Source organism: Apteryx mantelli, chromosome 1 (assembly GCF_036417845.1).
Source record: "Apteryx mantelli isolate bAptMan1 chromosome 1, bAptMan1.hap1, whole genome shotgun sequence".
Taxonomy (NCBI): domain Eukaryota; kingdom Metazoa; phylum Chordata; class Aves; order Apterygiformes; family Apterygidae; genus Apteryx; species Apteryx mantelli.
Genome location: NC_089978.1, coordinates 134,454,532 through 134,472,087, shown reverse-complemented (window position 1 = coordinate 134,472,087; position 17,556 = coordinate 134,454,532). Strand labels below are relative to the sequence as shown.

General features: G+C 46.1%; 1 protein-coding gene across 2 annotated transcripts; it reads left to right on the top strand.

Annotated features, from left to right (window-relative positions):
• Nucleotides 1-2,445: 2,445 nt before the first annotated feature.
• On the top strand, nt 2,446-17,548 carry MIX23 (mitochondrial matrix import factor 23). Of its 2 annotated transcripts, XM_067302496.1 has the most exons (6): nt 2,446-2,546; nt 3,826-3,951; nt 4,518-4,664; nt 11,494-11,553; nt 15,229-15,280; nt 17,218-17,548. In XM_067302496.1, exons 1-5 carry the CDS (start codon nt 2,496-2,498, stop codon nt 15,277-15,279), a joined length of 435 nt encoding a protein of 144 aa, XP_067158597.1. In that variant the 5' UTR covers nt 2,446-2,495; the 3' UTR covers nt 15,280; nt 17,218-17,548. The 2 variants fall into 2 exon arrangements, with proteins under 2 accessions (XP_067158597.1, XP_067158593.1); XM_067302492.1 differs by lacking the exon at nt 17,218-17,548 and having other exon boundaries at nt 15,229-15,517.
• The last annotated feature ends 8 nt before the right edge of the window (nt 17,549-17,556 follow it).

Below are 17,556 nucleotides of genomic sequence, written 5' to 3'. Positions count from 1 at the left end.
CAATACAAAAGCATCATTATGCCATTGTATAAAACCATGACACCAGCATTTTGAAGAGCACGTGAAATACTGATCCCTCATCTCGAAAATCATTATAGTGGAACTAGAACAGGTACAGAGAAAGTTGGAAGGATGATCAGAGGTATGGAATGGCCTTCATATAAGAAACAATTTAACAGACTAAGCCCCCTTCAGCCTGGAAAAGCAGTAATTGAAGCCCCCTTCAGTACAACAGAGGGCTGCCGAATCGTAAGTGGCGTGGAGAGGGTGGACTATAATAAATTGCTCCTGTACTAGAAGGAGTATTGAATAAAGGAACATCAGACTGAAGATAGCAAATACCAAACTCAAAAAATCAAACACTAAACTGTACTTATTTTCTCACAGCACAGTTCAGCTGAGGAACTCCTTTTCACAGGACACGTATGCTAAAACACATGCAGCTTCAGGAAACTGGGCAAATTTACGATAGGAAAACCCAGCGAGGGCCATTAAACACAAAGGTGCCACCTCTGCTGAAGACTAGAACTTCACTAGTGGCAGGGACAGCAGTCTAGGAAAGAAACACTAAACATTTGCCCTATTTCTGTACTCTTTCATAGATACTTGCCATTGCCCACTGTTCCAGTTGGCCTTTGCAAAAATGTAAGGGCCTTCCTTTACTGGCCGCTGCTGGAGACACAACACTGTTAAAGAGACCCTTAGTCTCACCCAGTACAGCTCTAATAATATGTTTTTAACACAGATGTATGTAAAATGCTTCACATCTGTATGCTCCTTTTATCTAGTATCGATGGGTCAAAAAGGTAACCTGTTATACAGGAAGTCTGATTAGAGCATCGTAGCTGTCCCATCTATAGCAATGAAATGTTTCACGACCTGAACTGTACCTGACCTTTCCTTAAATATGAACTAAACCAATGATTCAGACTGTTTTCTGCAGGGCATGATGAGTTTTGCATATGGCTGGAGCTGCTTCTACTGTGAAAAACTGCAGAAGTACTTTAGCTAGTACTATGTTCTTAAACATCAGTATTCTACATTGGGGTTGAATAGCTGGTTCTAGAGTGCAGCTGAAGAGCCTCCATGTAGGGCTGTACATTAGACAAGACTCTAATGACCTACTAGAAAGTGAAATCTATGTTATTGTCACAAGAAGGAAATTTTACTATAGACTTTGTTGAAAACTAAAAATCTTACTGCTAATTTTAATGTTCGATTTTTCAGTCTAAATCAAAGATAAGAATTCCTTCTCACAAAATCAGGGATATTAACATACATGTCAGCCAAATTCCCATCCAGATGATCAGAGCCTGGATATCTAAATATTTCATGAAGTTTTCATCATTGGTCCAGGTTTTTCAAACTGGCAGCACTTTTTCTGAGATAAAGCATACAACCTTTCAGAAACACTGAAATGCTCAAGCACTCCTCTACAAAGACAGCCTGATCTTTATCAAAAGCTCTTACTTCGTGGCTGAGGCTGACTCTCTTCCTGGGGCTTGCTGCAAAGCCTTCTCTGTATCTTCAGATCCATTCCTCTAGCCATCCACAGAATTGAAGGAACATTTCTTTCCAGCACTTTAACAACCCAGTCTGGAAGGGAAAGCAGAGGCAGCAAAGGCACTGACTTAACTCAAAATACGAGAGTGAAAACGCTACCTTTGAAATGAAGGTTTATTTTTTATTTTTTACAAGAGAAAACTAGTAGTAAAAACAATAGGTTCGAAACTAACAGTACGCAAGAAACAACAGATTTAGGTTGCAACAGAGTCCAACAGAGAAACTCGAGCTCGATTCTATAAGCCATCACTTGATCTTGCCTGTTAACCTTATGCAGAAAAATGGCCCTGCAAAATTACAGCCTACAGGCGATTTCTAAAACACAGTACACATCGCAGCTTCAAGGAACTTATCTATTGACACGCTTCAGATGTCCTTTGGGCAGTGCTATTTCGAGGACCGTACACCAGCATTTCACCAACGTCCTAACGCTAAGCCGCGGACGTGGCAGAGCGCTAGCAAGAAAAAGGCAGCTCTGAGAAAAGGCTCCCCCCGGAGGGAAGCTCTAACCCATTCTTTAACCTAAAGGAATAACGAAAAAAGATCCTGAAAAAAAATCCCGAAATTCTCCTCGCGGAAACGCCACCTGCAAGCCCCGCGGAGCGCGAGCGCTGCCGCCCGACCGCCGCGGCAAGGCCGCGCGGCGCCCCCGCGGGCCGGGGCCCCCAGCGCCCCCGGGGAGCTCTGCCCGCCCTGCCTCCCGCTGTGCCGCAGGTCACTCACCGGCGCGGACCCACATGGCACCCCCGCCCGCAGCCGCCGCGGCCGAGCCCAAGCGCCCCAATGTCACGGCTCGGCCCCGCCCTCCCGGCGGGAGGGGCGGGGCACCGCCCCACGCACTGGCCCCGGCCCTAGCCCCCGCCCTTCACCGCGCGTCATCCCGCCCTCCTCCGGTTTGATTGGCCGCCGCCGCGGCCCTCGGTCTTTCCAATATGGCGGCGCCCAGCAGAGCCGCGAGCTGTGAGGACTTCGCTGAGTTCCAGGTAATCCGCTCGTGGCGGGCGGAGGGAGCCGCACCCCCCACCCGCCTCTCCACGCGGGAGGGGGGCGGCCCCACACGCGCGCTCGTTCCTTGGCAACCGGCCGCGGGGGCGCGCGCCCGGAGGGTCACCCTCCTCCCCGGCTGCGGGCGGGAAATGGCGGGGGCAGCCCGGGGAGGGGGGGCTCGCGTCGCCCGGGTCCTGCCGGCGGGGGCGGCCCGGGGCCGGGGCGCCTCCGTGCCCCGCGGTGCGGTGGCGCCTCTGGAAACAGCTGAAACGAGCTCGTGGCTGTTGGGGTGTGTAGGCTGTTCTCAGAGGAACGCGAGTCCAGCATGTTCTGAACATACCTTCCCCCCCCCCCCCCCCATCTTGAAGTCTACGAGGCGCTTGCTTCTTTCCAGATATGCTCTTTGAATTGTGTAGCATCATCAAAACCCTCATGTTCTTCCAAGAGTTAAAAAGAATGCTTTTTTTTTTTTTTTTTTTCCCCAGCTACAGATATTTAGTAAGGTCCATCCTCAAATGAGCATGCCTGCCCTACTGTTCAGAAAGTACGTTATTTAAATGGGGACAGATAAATGGCAAGGCCTCATTTGTCCACCTCTCAGCACACATAATTATATAGTGCAGGAACTCTGTCCATGAAACTAGCAACTTGTGTGCATCTAGGCCACACCTCTCCTTTTTCTTTTTATATTTTGTGTTCCTTTAAAAAGTGTATCTTCAGCAGTATGAACAGGATCTACATAGACTGAGGCTATGGTTGCTGTTTTGGGGGGTTTGGGTTTTTTTTGAGGGGGGGTAAGGTGTTTAAAAATGTGTTATTTTTATTATGAATTTGCTATTTTGTTGCAGTCTCCCATTTCCATCATTCCTTTTAGTAAGCATTAGTGCTGATGGAGCTCTGGAAACAAACTCTGTGTGTGGAAAATTCTGCCCCAGCTGTCTTTTGAGAGGCCATTTGGTCATGTTTCTGAGAAAATAAATGAGACCATGGCCCCACTGCTGGGGGCGGCGGGGGGAAGGTTTCAGGAAGATTTTAGTTTTTCAAATGTACCTCATTGTCTCTCTCTCTGACTTTTGCTACTAAGGCAACTAATTGGATTGCAGCAAATACTCCCTGCATGTGGAGACTGGTTGGCCTGGGGTTTTTGCTGTTTCTAAGCGATCTACCTTTACTTTCTATTTTACCTTCTACTTTGTATTAAAAGACTTAATCATGCAAATTTTCTTTTCAGTAGCCTATTCTCAGAGATATAAGCAAGGATTTTTTTTGATACAGGAGTTGCTCAGGGTGATGAGGACGATCGATGACAGAATCGTCCATGAATTAAACACTACAATTCCAACAGCTTCCTTTGTAGGGAAAGTTGATGCCAGCCAGACATGTAAAGAGCTCTACCAGTCTGTAAGTGTCTGTTCCTTTAACTTCCACTCATTCCTTGACGTTTTGTTACATGCAGTGTCCACTACAGCAGGGCATCCTCAGCTTCTTAGGAAACAACTGGCTTGATACACCATGCTTTATGTATCCATAACTGGCATACTTGACTTCTCTATGTAGCTAAACCATGTGCATGTAAAAAATGTACTTCGCTATAAAACCATGTGGAGTATTCATTTGTTCTGCAATACCAATCCTTCAAGATGTATTTCAGACTTCAGTGGATGGTGTTAGCCCAGCCCATGCTTTAATTTAAAAACTGGTGCTAGCACACTTCTGCATTGCTTTCAAAACCTCCTGTTCATGCATATCTTTGGCTTTTATTTGATACCATCAGATCAGCTTGGTAGCTACCACTCTAAGCAGTGTTGCTTCTCAGCATATGGATTATAGAGAGTCAAAGGGAGGTCTACAGGCACAGCGGTACCTCGATTTCAGAAAGTTTTGCCTCTTAAACTTATAATGTGGAGATTTTTGTTCTCTTGGATCACTGAACTGGGTGCTGTGACTTTTTTGTCTCTCCCAATCAGCTGATGGAAGCTCACACCAGCAGAGAGCGAATCATCAAAAGCTGCATCGCTCAGACTTCCAGTGTAGTGAAAGCTCTCAGAGAAGAGAGGGAAAAGGCCCAGGATGACATGGTGTTATTAAAGCAACTCAGGAAAGAGCAGACAAAGGTGAGTGGTGGAGCTTGACGGAGATTACTTAGGGAGGAAGATGAGAGTATCTTTCCCAAAGGGACTGACCTCCATGATGGAGAGAACTTGAAGTGGATCCTACACAAATACAGTAGAAAAGCATGCATGCTTTGCCACAGTGAACTCTAGTTTTCGCTGACTAACACCACTTAGCATACAATTTAACTGTCTTGTTTATTTCCTTCAAAATGCCTGGTGGGTTCCTCTTGCCTTTTTATCTCTGTGTAAGCTAGTGTCTTGGCAAACTGCAGATATGAGTGCCAACATAAAAACACTAGAAAATAATGAAATATGTGCTTTATGTATGTCTCTTGCACCGCACTGGTACACAGCCTTAAAACTGTGCCTTTTTTTTATCACCTTGAGAAGCATCTTTATCACTCAGTGTGTTGATCAGGGTCCTTGTTGTCTAGGATGAGCTGCCAGGCAACCTTAAATTCCACTTAGCCTTTTTTTTGTTGTTGTTGCTCAATATTTCTTGGAATTTTTTTGAGTGCATTGTGATGGTGTGAGTGTTTCTTGGGTTGCATAAGGAACTTTAGCATGTGCACCCCTCTCAGTGTCTGGCCGATAGGATTGAAGGCCATAGAGCAAACGGAAAGTGTACTTCATCAGAGGTGAACAGTACAGCTACAAGGTGGGGGTATCAGAAATGGAGAAAGGAACCTCTCTGGAGTTCTTAGCTCCCTTCCAGAGCCTGTTTTTTAGGGGAAAGGATACTGCACATATAACTCTAGCAGGAGGTTAGCAGGGATGTGAACTGTCCTATTGGTTTCATTAGACATTCTCCTTCAAACATGCTCCATCTGTGTGACTTGTGTTCGCTTTGCATTTCTCTTTTTTTTTCACCCCATATGCTTGAAGAACACACCAGATAAGATTATTTGCTTATTGCTCTTTTGCATACACTGGCTAGGTGTGCCTGCTACCTTCAGCAGTTTAATGAGCCTTCCTCAGTTGAGGACTGTCTCAACCAGGGCTTCTAAATTCACGTCTTTGAGTTTCCAATATAACGGCTGTTCTCATAATAGCTAGACATCCCACCATCATATCGGGGCCCTTTATCATAGGTACAGCTTTCCCTGCTATAGTGTTGTAGGACTTTAAAAGATAGGTGGATGGTCCTGAAACTTTGTTTTTTGTGATGCTGAACTTCCTCAAAACCCACTTGCTACCTGTACATCCAAGAGGAGCCTGTCGTTGCCCCTGTATCCAAGAGCAGTTGAGTGCTGATGCAGTTGCAGTTGGAGAGCTTCCTAAGGAGATGATTTGAACTCAAGGGTTCAAGGACCAGCATCTGATTTTCCCAGGTCATTAAGTGAGAGAATTGTTCAACAGGCGTTCTTCAGAGACGTGCTCCATTGTGAACTCAGATTTAAAGAACCAGGCCACACACAAGTGGCTTTGTCCTTAAAGTGTCACTTACAGAACTTCTAACACGCATCCATATCGGTCTGGAAAACCAGAATGGAAGCCTAGCGTTTTCTGCGATTTTTGTTTGTGGAGCCAATTCTTTGAATCTTTGAGTTACGGAGCCCAAAACCTGCCACTAAAACTTTTCGGAGGACCACAACAATAATGCTTAATAATTAGTGGTAATTTAAAATGTTAAAAGCAATCCATGTTTTGGGAACACCCCAGAAATCTTTTGGTCATACTGCTCTAACCTGCATTTGGATACTTGTGAGATTTTTCTTTTCCCTTCCCCCCCTTTTCCCTTCCCCCCCCCTTTTCCCTTCCCCCCCCCTTTTCCCTTCCCCCCCCCTTTTCCCTTCCCCCCCCCTTTTCCCTTCCCCCCCCTTTTCCCTTCCCCCCCCTTTTCCCTTCCCCCCCCTTTTCCCTTCCCCCCCTTTTCCCTTCCCCCCCTTTTCCCTTCCCCCCCCTTTTCCCTTCCCCCCCCTTTTCCCTTCCCCCCCCTTTTCCCTTCCCCCCCCTTTTCCCTTCCCCCCCCTTTTCCCTTCCCCCCCCTTTTCCCTTCCCCCCCCTTTTCCCTTCCCCCCCCTTTTCCCTTCCCCCCCCTTTTCCCTTCCCCCCCCTTTTCCCTTCCCCCCCCTTTTCCCTTCCCCCCCCTTTTCCCTTCCCCCCCCTTTTCCCTTCCCCCCCCTTTTCCCTTCCCCCCCCTTTTCCCTTCCCCCCCCTTTTCCCTTCCCCCCCCTTTTCCCTTCCCCCCCCTTTTCCCTTCCCCCCCCCTTTTCCCTTCCCCCCCCCTTTTCCCTTCCCCCCCCCTTTTCCCTTCCCCCCCCCTTTTCCCTTCCCCCCCCTTTTCCCTTCCCCCCCCCTTTTCCCTTCCCCCCCCCTTTTCCCTTCCCCCCCCCTTTTCCCTTCCCCCCCCCTTTTCCCTTCCCCCCCCCTTTTCCCTTCCCCCCCCCTTTTCCCTTCCCCCCCCCTTTTCCCTTCCCCCCCCCTTTTCCCTTCCCCCCCCCTTTTCCCTTCCCCCCCCCTTTTCCCTTCCCCCCCCTTTTCCTTCCCCCCCCTTTTCCCTTCCCCCCCCTTTTCCCTTCCCCCCCCTTTTCCCTTCCCCCCCCTTTTCCCTTCCCCCCCCTTTTCCCTTCCCCCCCCTTTTCCCTTCCCCCCCCTTTTCCCTTCCCCCCCCTTTTCCCTTCCCCCCCCTTTTCCCTTCCCCCCCCTTTTCCCTTCCCCCCCCTTTTCCCTTCCCCCCCCTTTTCCCTTCCCCCCCCTTTTCCCTTCCCCCCCCTTTTCCCTTCCCCCCCCTTTTCCCTTCCCCCCCCTTTTCCCTTCCCCCCCCTTTTCCCTTCCCCCCCCTTTTCCCTTCCCCCCCCTTTTCCCTTCCCCCCCCTTTTCCCTTCCCCCCCCTTTTCCCTTCCCCCCCCTTTTCCCTTCCCCCCCCTTTTCCCTTCCCCCCCCTTTTCCCTTCCCCCCCCTTTTCCCTTCCCCCCCCTTTTCCCTTCCCCCCCCTTTTCCCTTCCCCCCCCTTTTCCCTTCCCCCCCTTTTCCCTTCCCCCCCCTTTTCCCTTCCCCCCCCTTTTCCCTTCCCCCCCCTTTTCCCTTCCCCCCCCTTTTCCCTTCCCCCCCCCTTTCCCTTCCCCCCCCCTTTTCCCTTCCCCCCCCCTTTTCCCTTCCCCCCCCCTTTTCCCTTCCCCCCCCCTTTTCCCTTCCCCCCCCCTTTTCCCTTCCCCCCCCCTTTTCCCTTCCCCCCCCCTTTTCCCTTCCCCCCCCCTTTTCCCTTCCCCCCCCCTTTTCCCTTCCCCCCCCCTTTTCCCTTCCCCCCCCCTTTTCCCTTCCCCCCCCCTTTTCCCTTCCCCCCCCCTTTTCCCTTCCCCCCCCCTTTTCCCTTCCCCCCCCCTTTTCCCTTCCCCCCCCCTTTTCCCTTCCCCCCCCCTTTTCCCTTCCCCCCCCCTTTTCCCTTCCCCCCCCCTTTTCCCTTCCCCCCCCCTTTTCCCTTCCCCCCCCCTTTTCCCTTCCCCCCCCCTTTTCCCTTCCCCCCCCTTTTCCCTTCCCCCCCCTTTTCCCTTCCCCCCCCTTTTCCCTTCCCCCCCCTTTTCCCTTCCCCCCCCCTTTTCCCTTCCCCCCCCTTTTCCCTTCCCCCCCCTTTTCCCTTCCCCCCCCTTTTCCCTTCCCCCCCCTTTTCCCTTCCCCCCCCTTTTCCCTTCCCCCCCCTTTTCCCTTCCCCCCCCTTTTCCCTTCCCCCCCCTTTTCCCTTCCCCCCCCTTTTCCCTTCCCCCCCCTTTTCCCTTCCCCCCCCTTTTCCCTTCCCCCCCCTTTTCCCTTCCCCCCCCTTTTCCCTTCCCCCCCCTTTTCCCTTCCCCCCCCTTTTCCCTTCCCCCCCCTTTTCCCTTCCCCCCCCTTTTCCCTTCCCCCCCCTTTTCCCTTCCCCCCCCTTTTCCCTTCCCCCCCCTTTTCCCTTCCCCCCCCTTTTCCCTTCCCCCCCCTTTTCCCTTCCCCCCCCTTTTCCCTTCCCCCCCCTTTTCCCTTCCCCCCCCTTTTCCCTTCCCCCCCCTTTTCCCTTCCCCCCCCTTTTCCCTTCCCCCCCCCTTTTCCCTTCCCCCCCCCTTTTCCCTTCCCCCCCCCTTTTCCCTTCCCCCCCCCTTTTCCCTTCCCCCCCCCTTTTCCCTTCCCCCCCCCTTTTCCCTTCCCCCCCCCTTTTCCCTTCCCCCCCCCTTTTCCCTTCCCCCCCCTTTTCCCTTCCCCCCCCTTTTCCCTTCCCCCCCCTTTTCCCTTCCCCCCCCTTTTCCCTTCCCCCCCCTTTTCCCTTCCCCCCCCTTTTCCCTTCCCCCCCCTTTTCCCTTCCCCCCCCCTTTTCCCTTCCCCCCCCCTTTTCCCTTCCCCCCCCCTTTTCCCTTCCCCCCCCCTTTTCCCTTCCCCCCCCCTTTTCCCTTCCCCCCCCTTTTCCCTTCCCCCCCCTTTTCCCTTCCCCCCCCCTTTTCCCTTCCCCCCCCCTTTTCCCTTCCCCCCCCCTTTTCCCTTCCCCCCCCCTTTTCCCTTCCCCCCCCCTTTTCCCTTCCCCCCCCTTTTCCCTCCCCCCCCCTCCCCCCCCTCCCCCCCCTTCCCCCCCCTTCTCCCCCCTTCTCCCCTCCCCCCCCCTTCTCCCCTCCCCCCCCCTTCCCCAATTTTGCTTTTCAAATGCATATTTTTTGGTTACAATACAGATCTGTTTGGTCTTGTTATTAATGCTTCTTTCATCTTGCTGATGAATGAAATTGGAGGAATTTATTCAAAGCAATATCTTCTGGGTCATTGATTAAATGATAATTGAAGTTCTGTGGGGCTAGGAGCCAGTTCTTGCAGTCTGCCTACAGAAAAATATCATTTGATTATTAAATTAATTTTGTATCCTCTTAGTTTTCTTAAACAAAATGTCATAAAATATCTGACCAAATTCTGGAAATCCAAAACATGGAGCATAATCATTAATAGCTTTATCAAGCAAATTGGTAAGGCTTGTTAAAATGCCAAGGTATTTCCTTTTTTTTTTCTCTTTTTTTTTTTCTTTTTTTTAACTGTCTGTATATCCATGTTGATTAATTATATTGCTGTTCAGGCATGCAACTTTAAGAAAAAGACTAAAATATTAGTTTTACTTAGGCCGGGTATCAAAGGCAGTTAATATGACAGTCCAGACAATTGTAAACCAGTTTGTGTCTTCCAGACCTGTGGATCTTTCCTATGACTAAAACTTGGCATTAATTTCTAGAGAAGTCCTTGAGTGCTGGCTATACAAATCCTCTTTACCTGCCTTAATTTTTTGGGGAAAATATGAGAAGAATGATGGTGATTGTCCATGTTTGGATTTTTCTGTTTGTTTTTTAATTCATATCTAGTCAAACTAGAAAGACTAGTGTCTTTAAAAGAAGTCATTTGGCGGAGGGGCGGAAAATGCCCATGCCTGTCATGATGGCCCTGTTGCATCAGAGTGGTTTTTGAAGCCAGTGGTCTGCAGATGTGCACTTAAATTCTTTATTTTAAGCAGAAAGCCTTATGCTGCAAGTGAAGAAGCTGCCTGGCCTACTACTGGAAATTCCAGTAGTTTTGCCCACCTTTTTCCATCTACTAACTAAGTCCCACGGGAATTTTTCCATCAAGACCCCCCCTGATCTTTTCAGCATGTGAAAATTAAATTATTTTTAAGTAAGAAGCTTTTAAAGTAGGAAAAAGCTTGCTTTGAAATGCTAAAGATCTTCTGAGAGGTTATTTTCTTGAGACTAATCTTGGTCAGCTGGCCACCCTGTTAATGCTGGGTTGTTATTTCATGGTTTGGAGTTCTCTTGAGTAGGTAAAAGTTCATCCAACAGCTATATTAGCTGTGTGTGTCTGGACGTCCTGCTTGGAAGGTTTTTGAAGGGAAGGTTTTTGCTCTGTGGGTTTGCACCTGTTCACCAACTCCGTAATTGGAATGAAGTGTTCAAAATGGAGCTACTCTGATCCTTAGTCTGTTGCGTTAAAGACTCAACAAAAATAAAGCCTAAACATGGGCATAAATAGCAAATAGGTTCTCAAATCCTCTACTGCTGCTTCGGAGCCTCATGGTGGTGTCAAGTTAGCTTGGGTCTGAAAACATCGCATGTGCCCCTTGGAGTTCCTAATAGATGCTAAGCAAAGAGAGATTCTTGTGTCTCTCCTGGGAGTGCTCAGGAATTACTTCTTGTGGTGTCTTTTGCTGCAGTTCTTGCATCTGTGTAAACCTCATTTGTGCTACTGTGTTTGCATTCCGTACTGACTGGTTCAGACAGCATGGCACACGCGATCTGTTCCTGCAGACCCTGTGTGGGCCAGTGCACAGACTAGACAGTGAAGGAAGTGGAGGGGATCTTTCAATGAGCCTCATCCTGAATGCAGAATCTGAGCGCTGTGTGTTCAGTTCTGGATTTGCTCCCAGCTTCTTACCCGACTCTAATAACGCATATGTGGAAGAATGAGAACTTGAGGCTGCAGAGCTAACCCTACCACTGTCATTCCCTGTTCTCAGTGTTTGAATCATGCATAGTTTTTTTTTTTTGTCTGCAAAGCCATTAGGGTTAATCAGTTCATTGCTAGCAAATCTAAATGGGCAATATTCAGTGAAGAACAAAGCATTAGTAATCAGTAGCTGCTTCTGCCAGAAGACTTGTATTGCAAGTCTCCCTTCTCCACACTCCTTATGGACTTCTTCAGTCTGCCTTAAGCATTGGCTGACTGGAAGGACCATGCTTTCAGGTGATTACACATTATGCCCTTCAATCTGCCCCATCAGAGGGGATGCACACTGGGTACAGGGGTTGTGATCAAGAAAGTTGCAATGGTAGTGAATACTGGAGGCTGCTGGGAGGATCATTTGACTATAACCGCTTCCTTTATCTGCTCTCTTCTGCAGTTGAAACTGATGCAGTCGGAGCTGAATGTTGAAGAAGTGGTAAACGACAGAAGCTGGAAGGTACTCAGCAGTCATTTTAAAAAGTGATGATTGTTCTGTCCTATTTGTTTGAACAAACAGCCCTGCATAGGAGGTGTGAGACTGATGCCTTATGAGGCGAGTGAATAAGAAATAAGTGAGGACAGTTTGGGGAGGAAATGCTTCAGGTCTGTCATCTTCCCTGCTCTGGATGCAAAGATCAAAGCTTTTCAGTTGCACTGCAGAGGAAAGAAAAGTGGCTGATTTAGGGGGGAGGAAGGACTCGGTCTTTCTCGGTGGCTCAGGACCTCAGATTTCTCCGTGGTGGCCTGTATGTAAAGCTTTCCTGAGCCTCTTCCATTGTCAGAGGGACGAGTCTTTTAAATACAGCTCTGTTTGGTGCTGATCGCCCTTCTGAGCAGAGGCCAGAGGAGAGTGGGGCTATAGAAGTTGGACCTTTTTCTCATGGAAGTTCTACAGGCTGGGACTGGTGCTCCCTGGTGGGACAGGGAGTTTTGCTGTTGCTCTCCTATGTCAGTGGAGATGTCAGATCAACCTCTGGATTGATGGCCTCAGGCAGTCTTGTTATAAAGTGATCTTAACCCTGAAATTAGATTCTGAGGTGGCTGTGTTGTGTCACTGCAGCATTTCACTCCTATCATCCTCTCCTGGTCTGTTGTAGCTCTTCAGAGCTTTCAATACTGGATAAATAACCTTTTTCCCCTCATTAAATGTGAAAGGGGTCTTTGCAAATAGCTAATACTGTCTGCAGTTCCTTTGTTGAGCTCTACTTCAAGATTTTAGTCCCCTAGATCCCATCAGTGTAAATGCAATACAGCTTTAAATTTTGTGTATTCTTGGAGGTCTAGTCACTACAATGTGGCTCAATGCTGCATGAATAGATGATTGTTTACACAGTTTCTCAGGTACATGTTGCAGTCAGTACTGCCTCTGTGTTCTCTTAAAAAGCTAACCATGCCATTAAGCTTTATTAATTAAAAGCCAGCCTGGATATGACTGTGCAACACCGCAACCTCAACAGCCTGCTGTAAGCCATCAGTAGCAAATATTTTGTGGTAAGTCTGGTATCAGATTTATTTATTAAAAATCAAACAAACAAGAAAAACACAACCCTCCCACCCTGCAACACACAAAAAAGTACAGTTACCCCCCAGCACACACACACCAAAACTCTATCTCCATTCTAAAGGTAGAGCCCAGAGCTCTGTTGGCACCAAACTTAGCGTTAATGCCAGTGGTTTCCTGTAGCTTCATTAAACTTTTGCTGGTGAAGAAGTGTTAGGGTTTTTTTGTTTTGTTTTTGTTTTGTTTTTTCCTTTCCTGAAGCTGGCGAACATTTGGTTTATAAATAGTGAGATATGCACATGAACAGGAATATTTTGGCCTGCTGCAAGCTGGTGTTTAGAGAAGGGCTTGAAGACCCAGTACTTCTGGATTTTATCTCCATCTCTGCTATTGCCTCCCTCTGTATGTAAGCATATTGTCTGTCTGTGAAAATATTATCTCAGTAAAGGAATTAGACCCTGTCATAGTTGTGGACTGCAGTGATACAAATTATTACATGGAAGTGGTTATTGGTTTGCATGTGAGGATCTCAGCTCTCTTTCAGTGTTACAGACTTTTGGTTGGAAAGTACGCTTGTATATTTAGATTAATCCTAACAAACCCAAAGCTATTTGGAAAAATCTGATTGGAAAAAAAGAAATTATTTTAAAATATTTAACCTGGGTAGCTGTAAGGATAGTGGATACAGAAAGATACTGCTTTATAGAAATGCATATGGTTGAGGAAGTGACTTCCAAAACAAGACACTCAAAGTATTCTCTCTATGCTGCCTTTGCTCTGGAATTTGCCACAAGAATGTTTTGTATTAATACATAAAGGCAGCAAAATCAAACTTATGCATAGCAATGTGAATTTTAAGGTGTCTCAGACACTGTTTTTCCTGTCCAAAAAGCAAGAATAACACTTCACAGGTAGACTCTGAGAGTTAACCAGCTTGAGTGACACACTGAGATCTGATGGTAGATGATACTAAAAAGAGGAGGTAGTGTTAATAAGATTGCAGTATCGATCTTCCTTCCAGAGTCTGAAGAGTCTGTTAAAGACTCTTTAAAAGTTTGTGTGATAGCAAGCTGAAAGCTTCTTGGGAGATTATTTTTGTATATTCTTTGATATGAGAGAGCCAGACAGTGTTTTAGAGTATTTCCAGTATCCTTTTAAGACATAAATGCTTCTAAAATGTCTTTGACGAACCATGGGCAAAAGTTATGCAATTGCTAAGTAATTCTAAATGGTTCCGAATGGGAGCCCTTTATGACCTTTAATTTCTACAACTTCCTTTTATCACTTTTTTTATCTCAGATCTTACTCTTAACTCTTCTAGGGGTGTCCGTTTTATGTGTACATAACAGGGCAGGGTTGTGAAAGAACTTACATTACAATTTTTACGTTTTTTGCAATATGAAGCAGTCTGCAATATATGTCTGTCTCTTAAAATAACTTATATTTGAAAATAAGTTGAAAATTAAGTTTAAAAAAAAAATCTGAAGAATCAACTTTAAAAGTATTGCAGGCTGCAAACTTCGCTTTTGCTGAAGTTGCCATTGGTTCTGAACTTTGAATAAGGAGAGGAGCTGTGGAAATAGAGAATTCTAGGAAGATATGGTTTAAAATAACATATTTATCTAAAGCAAAGCATAATTTCCCCAAAATTACAAGACCAGTCACTGCATGTTAAACCTATGGGAGAGCTCCTGTTATTTGGTATCTTGGAAAGCAAAGGCGTTTGGATCTGACAAGTGTCTGGATACCTTGGCAAAACACGCTCTTGCAAGAGTGCTGGTGATGAATTGATAACTGTGCCAGTGCCTCAACTTGGTGGTTGGTGGTGCTTGTGTCATTTGCTAGGATGTGTGCTGGGTGCTCTTTGGAGCCAAAACAGTATCTAAATCATTTGTAAAGAGCACCTGTAACTTTGGTGTGAGCCTATGCTTTCTGCTTTTGATTCAGACTGCTTTACTTGAAATAAATAACGTTTATTGGCTGTCATTATGGTAAACAGTCTGCTATTGAGGCCTGCAGTTCAAGCTAAATGAAAATGGTCTTCAGTCACTAGTTCTGTGTGTTAAATTTTACCCACAGAAGATGTCAAATGTGAGGCAAGAGCAGCATGCCCTTTGCATAGGAATGCTGGCAATAACAGCACCCACAGTCAAATAATTAATATTATGAACGTGGCTTCCAAGGGCATTTGCATCTCCTCTAAGCTCTCACAACAACGTAAAATGGGTTTCTCAGGAAGAGAGGAATACAACGTCCAAATTTGAATGCCTGAGTGAACTTAACGCAGCTGTCAAGATCCTGCCACTGATAACTTTCCTGCCTCTTAAAAAATGCCTCAGTATCTTTGATAAAGACAAATCACCAGGATTATAGGTCTGCCTTATCTGAGAGAGAACACTTTTAGCACTATGCAGTCTTCTAGCACCAGGCAAGTTTTGGATTCACTAAAGCCTGGAGAGAAGGTGAATGGAGACAGAAACCTTGGTAAGTACCGACTATTGGTAGAGCAGGGCTGGGCAGTCTTGAGATGGGGGCTATGTGAAGAGATAATTGCTGGTTCTAGCTGTGAAGGTCTGATCATCTGCTAGACAAGGACTGATTCACTTTTGTTCTTCTGTTTTGGTGTCTCAGGTATTTAATGAGCGTTGCCGAATTCACTACAAGCCTCCAAAGAGCCAATGAGGTGAGGTGCTTTCTAGCAAGGTGGTCCATAATCATGAGAGCAAAACTGGAAAGAGACGTTGGGTGAGCTGTACTGGGACCCTCCAGAACCAGTAGAACCCAGTCTTGTTTTGTTTTGGACCTACTTAGCTGAAATCACAAGGTTTAAATGATTCTCCTGTAATTACGAGAAAACAACTCATCTTTTGTACAAAATATGTGAACAAATGAGTTTTATAGTATTAAAATAATTTTCAAATGGAATGTAAAACTGGCATCTTTCTTGACCTTCTCAAGCTTCAGCAGCCCTAGAGGGGAAGAAAAAATGAAAACTAGCCCTGAGCAGGAGGGGGCAGCATTCTCCCTAAACTGTGCTTGCTGGGATTTAAAGTAATCAGTGAACATGGTATGTTTTTGGAGGGGAATAAGCTACTCAAATTTAGAGGGAAATAAAAGTTGCAGAATGATATGGAAGCATAGGCTCAGCACCCATGAAGGTAAGAAGTTACCACTATTGTTTTGGACTAGTCAATGCCAGCAACATTGCTTTAAAGTTGCACGCAGATACAATTTTGCCGTTGTTCCCCCAAGGCTTACAGACAGCATTTGTTGAATACTGTCCTTTGGTCTGTGTTACCAACTTCTAGATTTTCTTTATTTAAAGAATGTGGTAAAGATTAAAAACACTTTGGTAGACATGAAAATATGTATTTAAACAGCATTCAGGAATGAGAGAGTTAACGCTCTGATGTCCATATTTTGTCCCTTCTGAATCTCTAAAATCAATTCTATAGGTGAATTGCATCTGAACTGAGAAAGTAACTGTGCACACCTCATATTGCTGAATCTGGCAATACTGTTGAATTTAGAAAGTGTTGAATATAACACCCCTGCAGTAATACAGCAGAAGAAGCATCATTTAGAACTGGATAAATAAGAGGAAAGCCAAACTGCTGTAATTGTATCTTTATTATTTACTAGTTTTAATTGATTAACAATCAAATGACTAGTGATGACAAGGTCTGCTTGGTTGTCATTTGGTTTATATTCTTAAGTCTTTAAGAACCTTTGAACTTGAGCAAAGCCTTCAAAATACAGGCTCCATCTTGCAAACACTTTGGAATTCAGTTACACCACTAAAATGACTGTGTACTCTCACATCCTTAAATGCTTTGCATGTATGGGAGATGGGAAGTAACAGGAGGAATTTACCTGTCTCACTGTCAAGCTGGCAAAGATCTGTGCAAGGTCATCTGTTTTATAGCTGTCATCCAGCAGAGACTCTTGGGCTCCTTGGTGGCTTTTATTTTTAGGTGGCAGGATACTTGCGGTGTCATTTAGTCTCCTTTTCCTTCTTTGAGAAGGAGACAGAAATATATTTAATTCTTTCAGGATGTAAATCCTAATGTTCAAACTCCGTTGGGTTTTTCAAGGTACTGCACTGCAACTGCCCTCAGCAGGACTCTCTCTACTCCAGTTAGAGCTCACTTGTTTCATTCTTGAAGCATCTCATCTGTTTTTTCTGTAAGACTGAAAGCAGAAAGCATGCTTGTTCCTCAGCTGTTAAATTCTTACTATTGTTTATCTGTGATTTTTAAAGCAAAGTAGAAGTCGATTACTGCTCAGAACTGTGGCCTTTCTGATTTGCCAAGAACTGAACTTCCACAATAGGTAGTCCGCTGAGCAGGTGTTCAGAAAGGTCAGTTTTGATTTCAAAGTTGGTATTCTAATACTGGCCTCTAATATCTTTTTTCTTTTTTTTAATCTTTGTTCTCTCAAAAGTCTGGATCTACAGTCCTGGAGACAAATTCTCCTTTGGAGCCAGTTTTATAATATAAACTTGTGACAGCATGTATAGGGTTGGCATCAATACTCCCAAGATAACTAAGCTTGTGCTGTATTTTTGTAGAAACTTGAGATTGTAATGAGATTAATCACTGTCCTCCTTTATCCATCCAGATGTTTGCTCAGCTGTTGTGGGAAAACTTCTTCACTTAAGCAGATGCTGTGAAAAGTGACCTGTGAAATGGATGTGATGTCAGATTTTTTTACAGTAGCCCAGAAAGTGTTGCTAGCTCAGCATTAGTTGGGAGAAAGCAATGAAAAAATACTGGCAGTATTTTCCTTTTGAGTATAAAGCCAAACAAGTAGATCTATACAAATCTTTATATGGAAAAACTTCTGACACTGTAAGAAGGCTTCTAAGTACAAACATCCCCTCCTCATGTTGTATACAGAGCAGCTTGTATACAGAGGGTTGTGCTAAGAAGTTGAATTACTCTGTCTTGTTTGCTCTGA

Coding starts and splice junctions, on each gene's coding strand:
- MIX23 (XM_067302496.1), top strand. CDS start 2,496: ATGGCGGCGCCCAGCAGAGCCGCGAGCTGTGAGGACTTCGCTGAGTTC. Junction 3,952..4,517: donor GTAAAGAGCTCTACCAGTCT/GTAAGTGTCTGT, acceptor TCTCCCAATCAG/CTGATGGAAGCTCACACCAG. Junction 4,665..11,493: donor TCAGGAAAGAGCAGACAAAG/GTGAGTGGTGGA, acceptor TCTCTTCTGCAG/TTGAAACTGATGCAGTCGGA.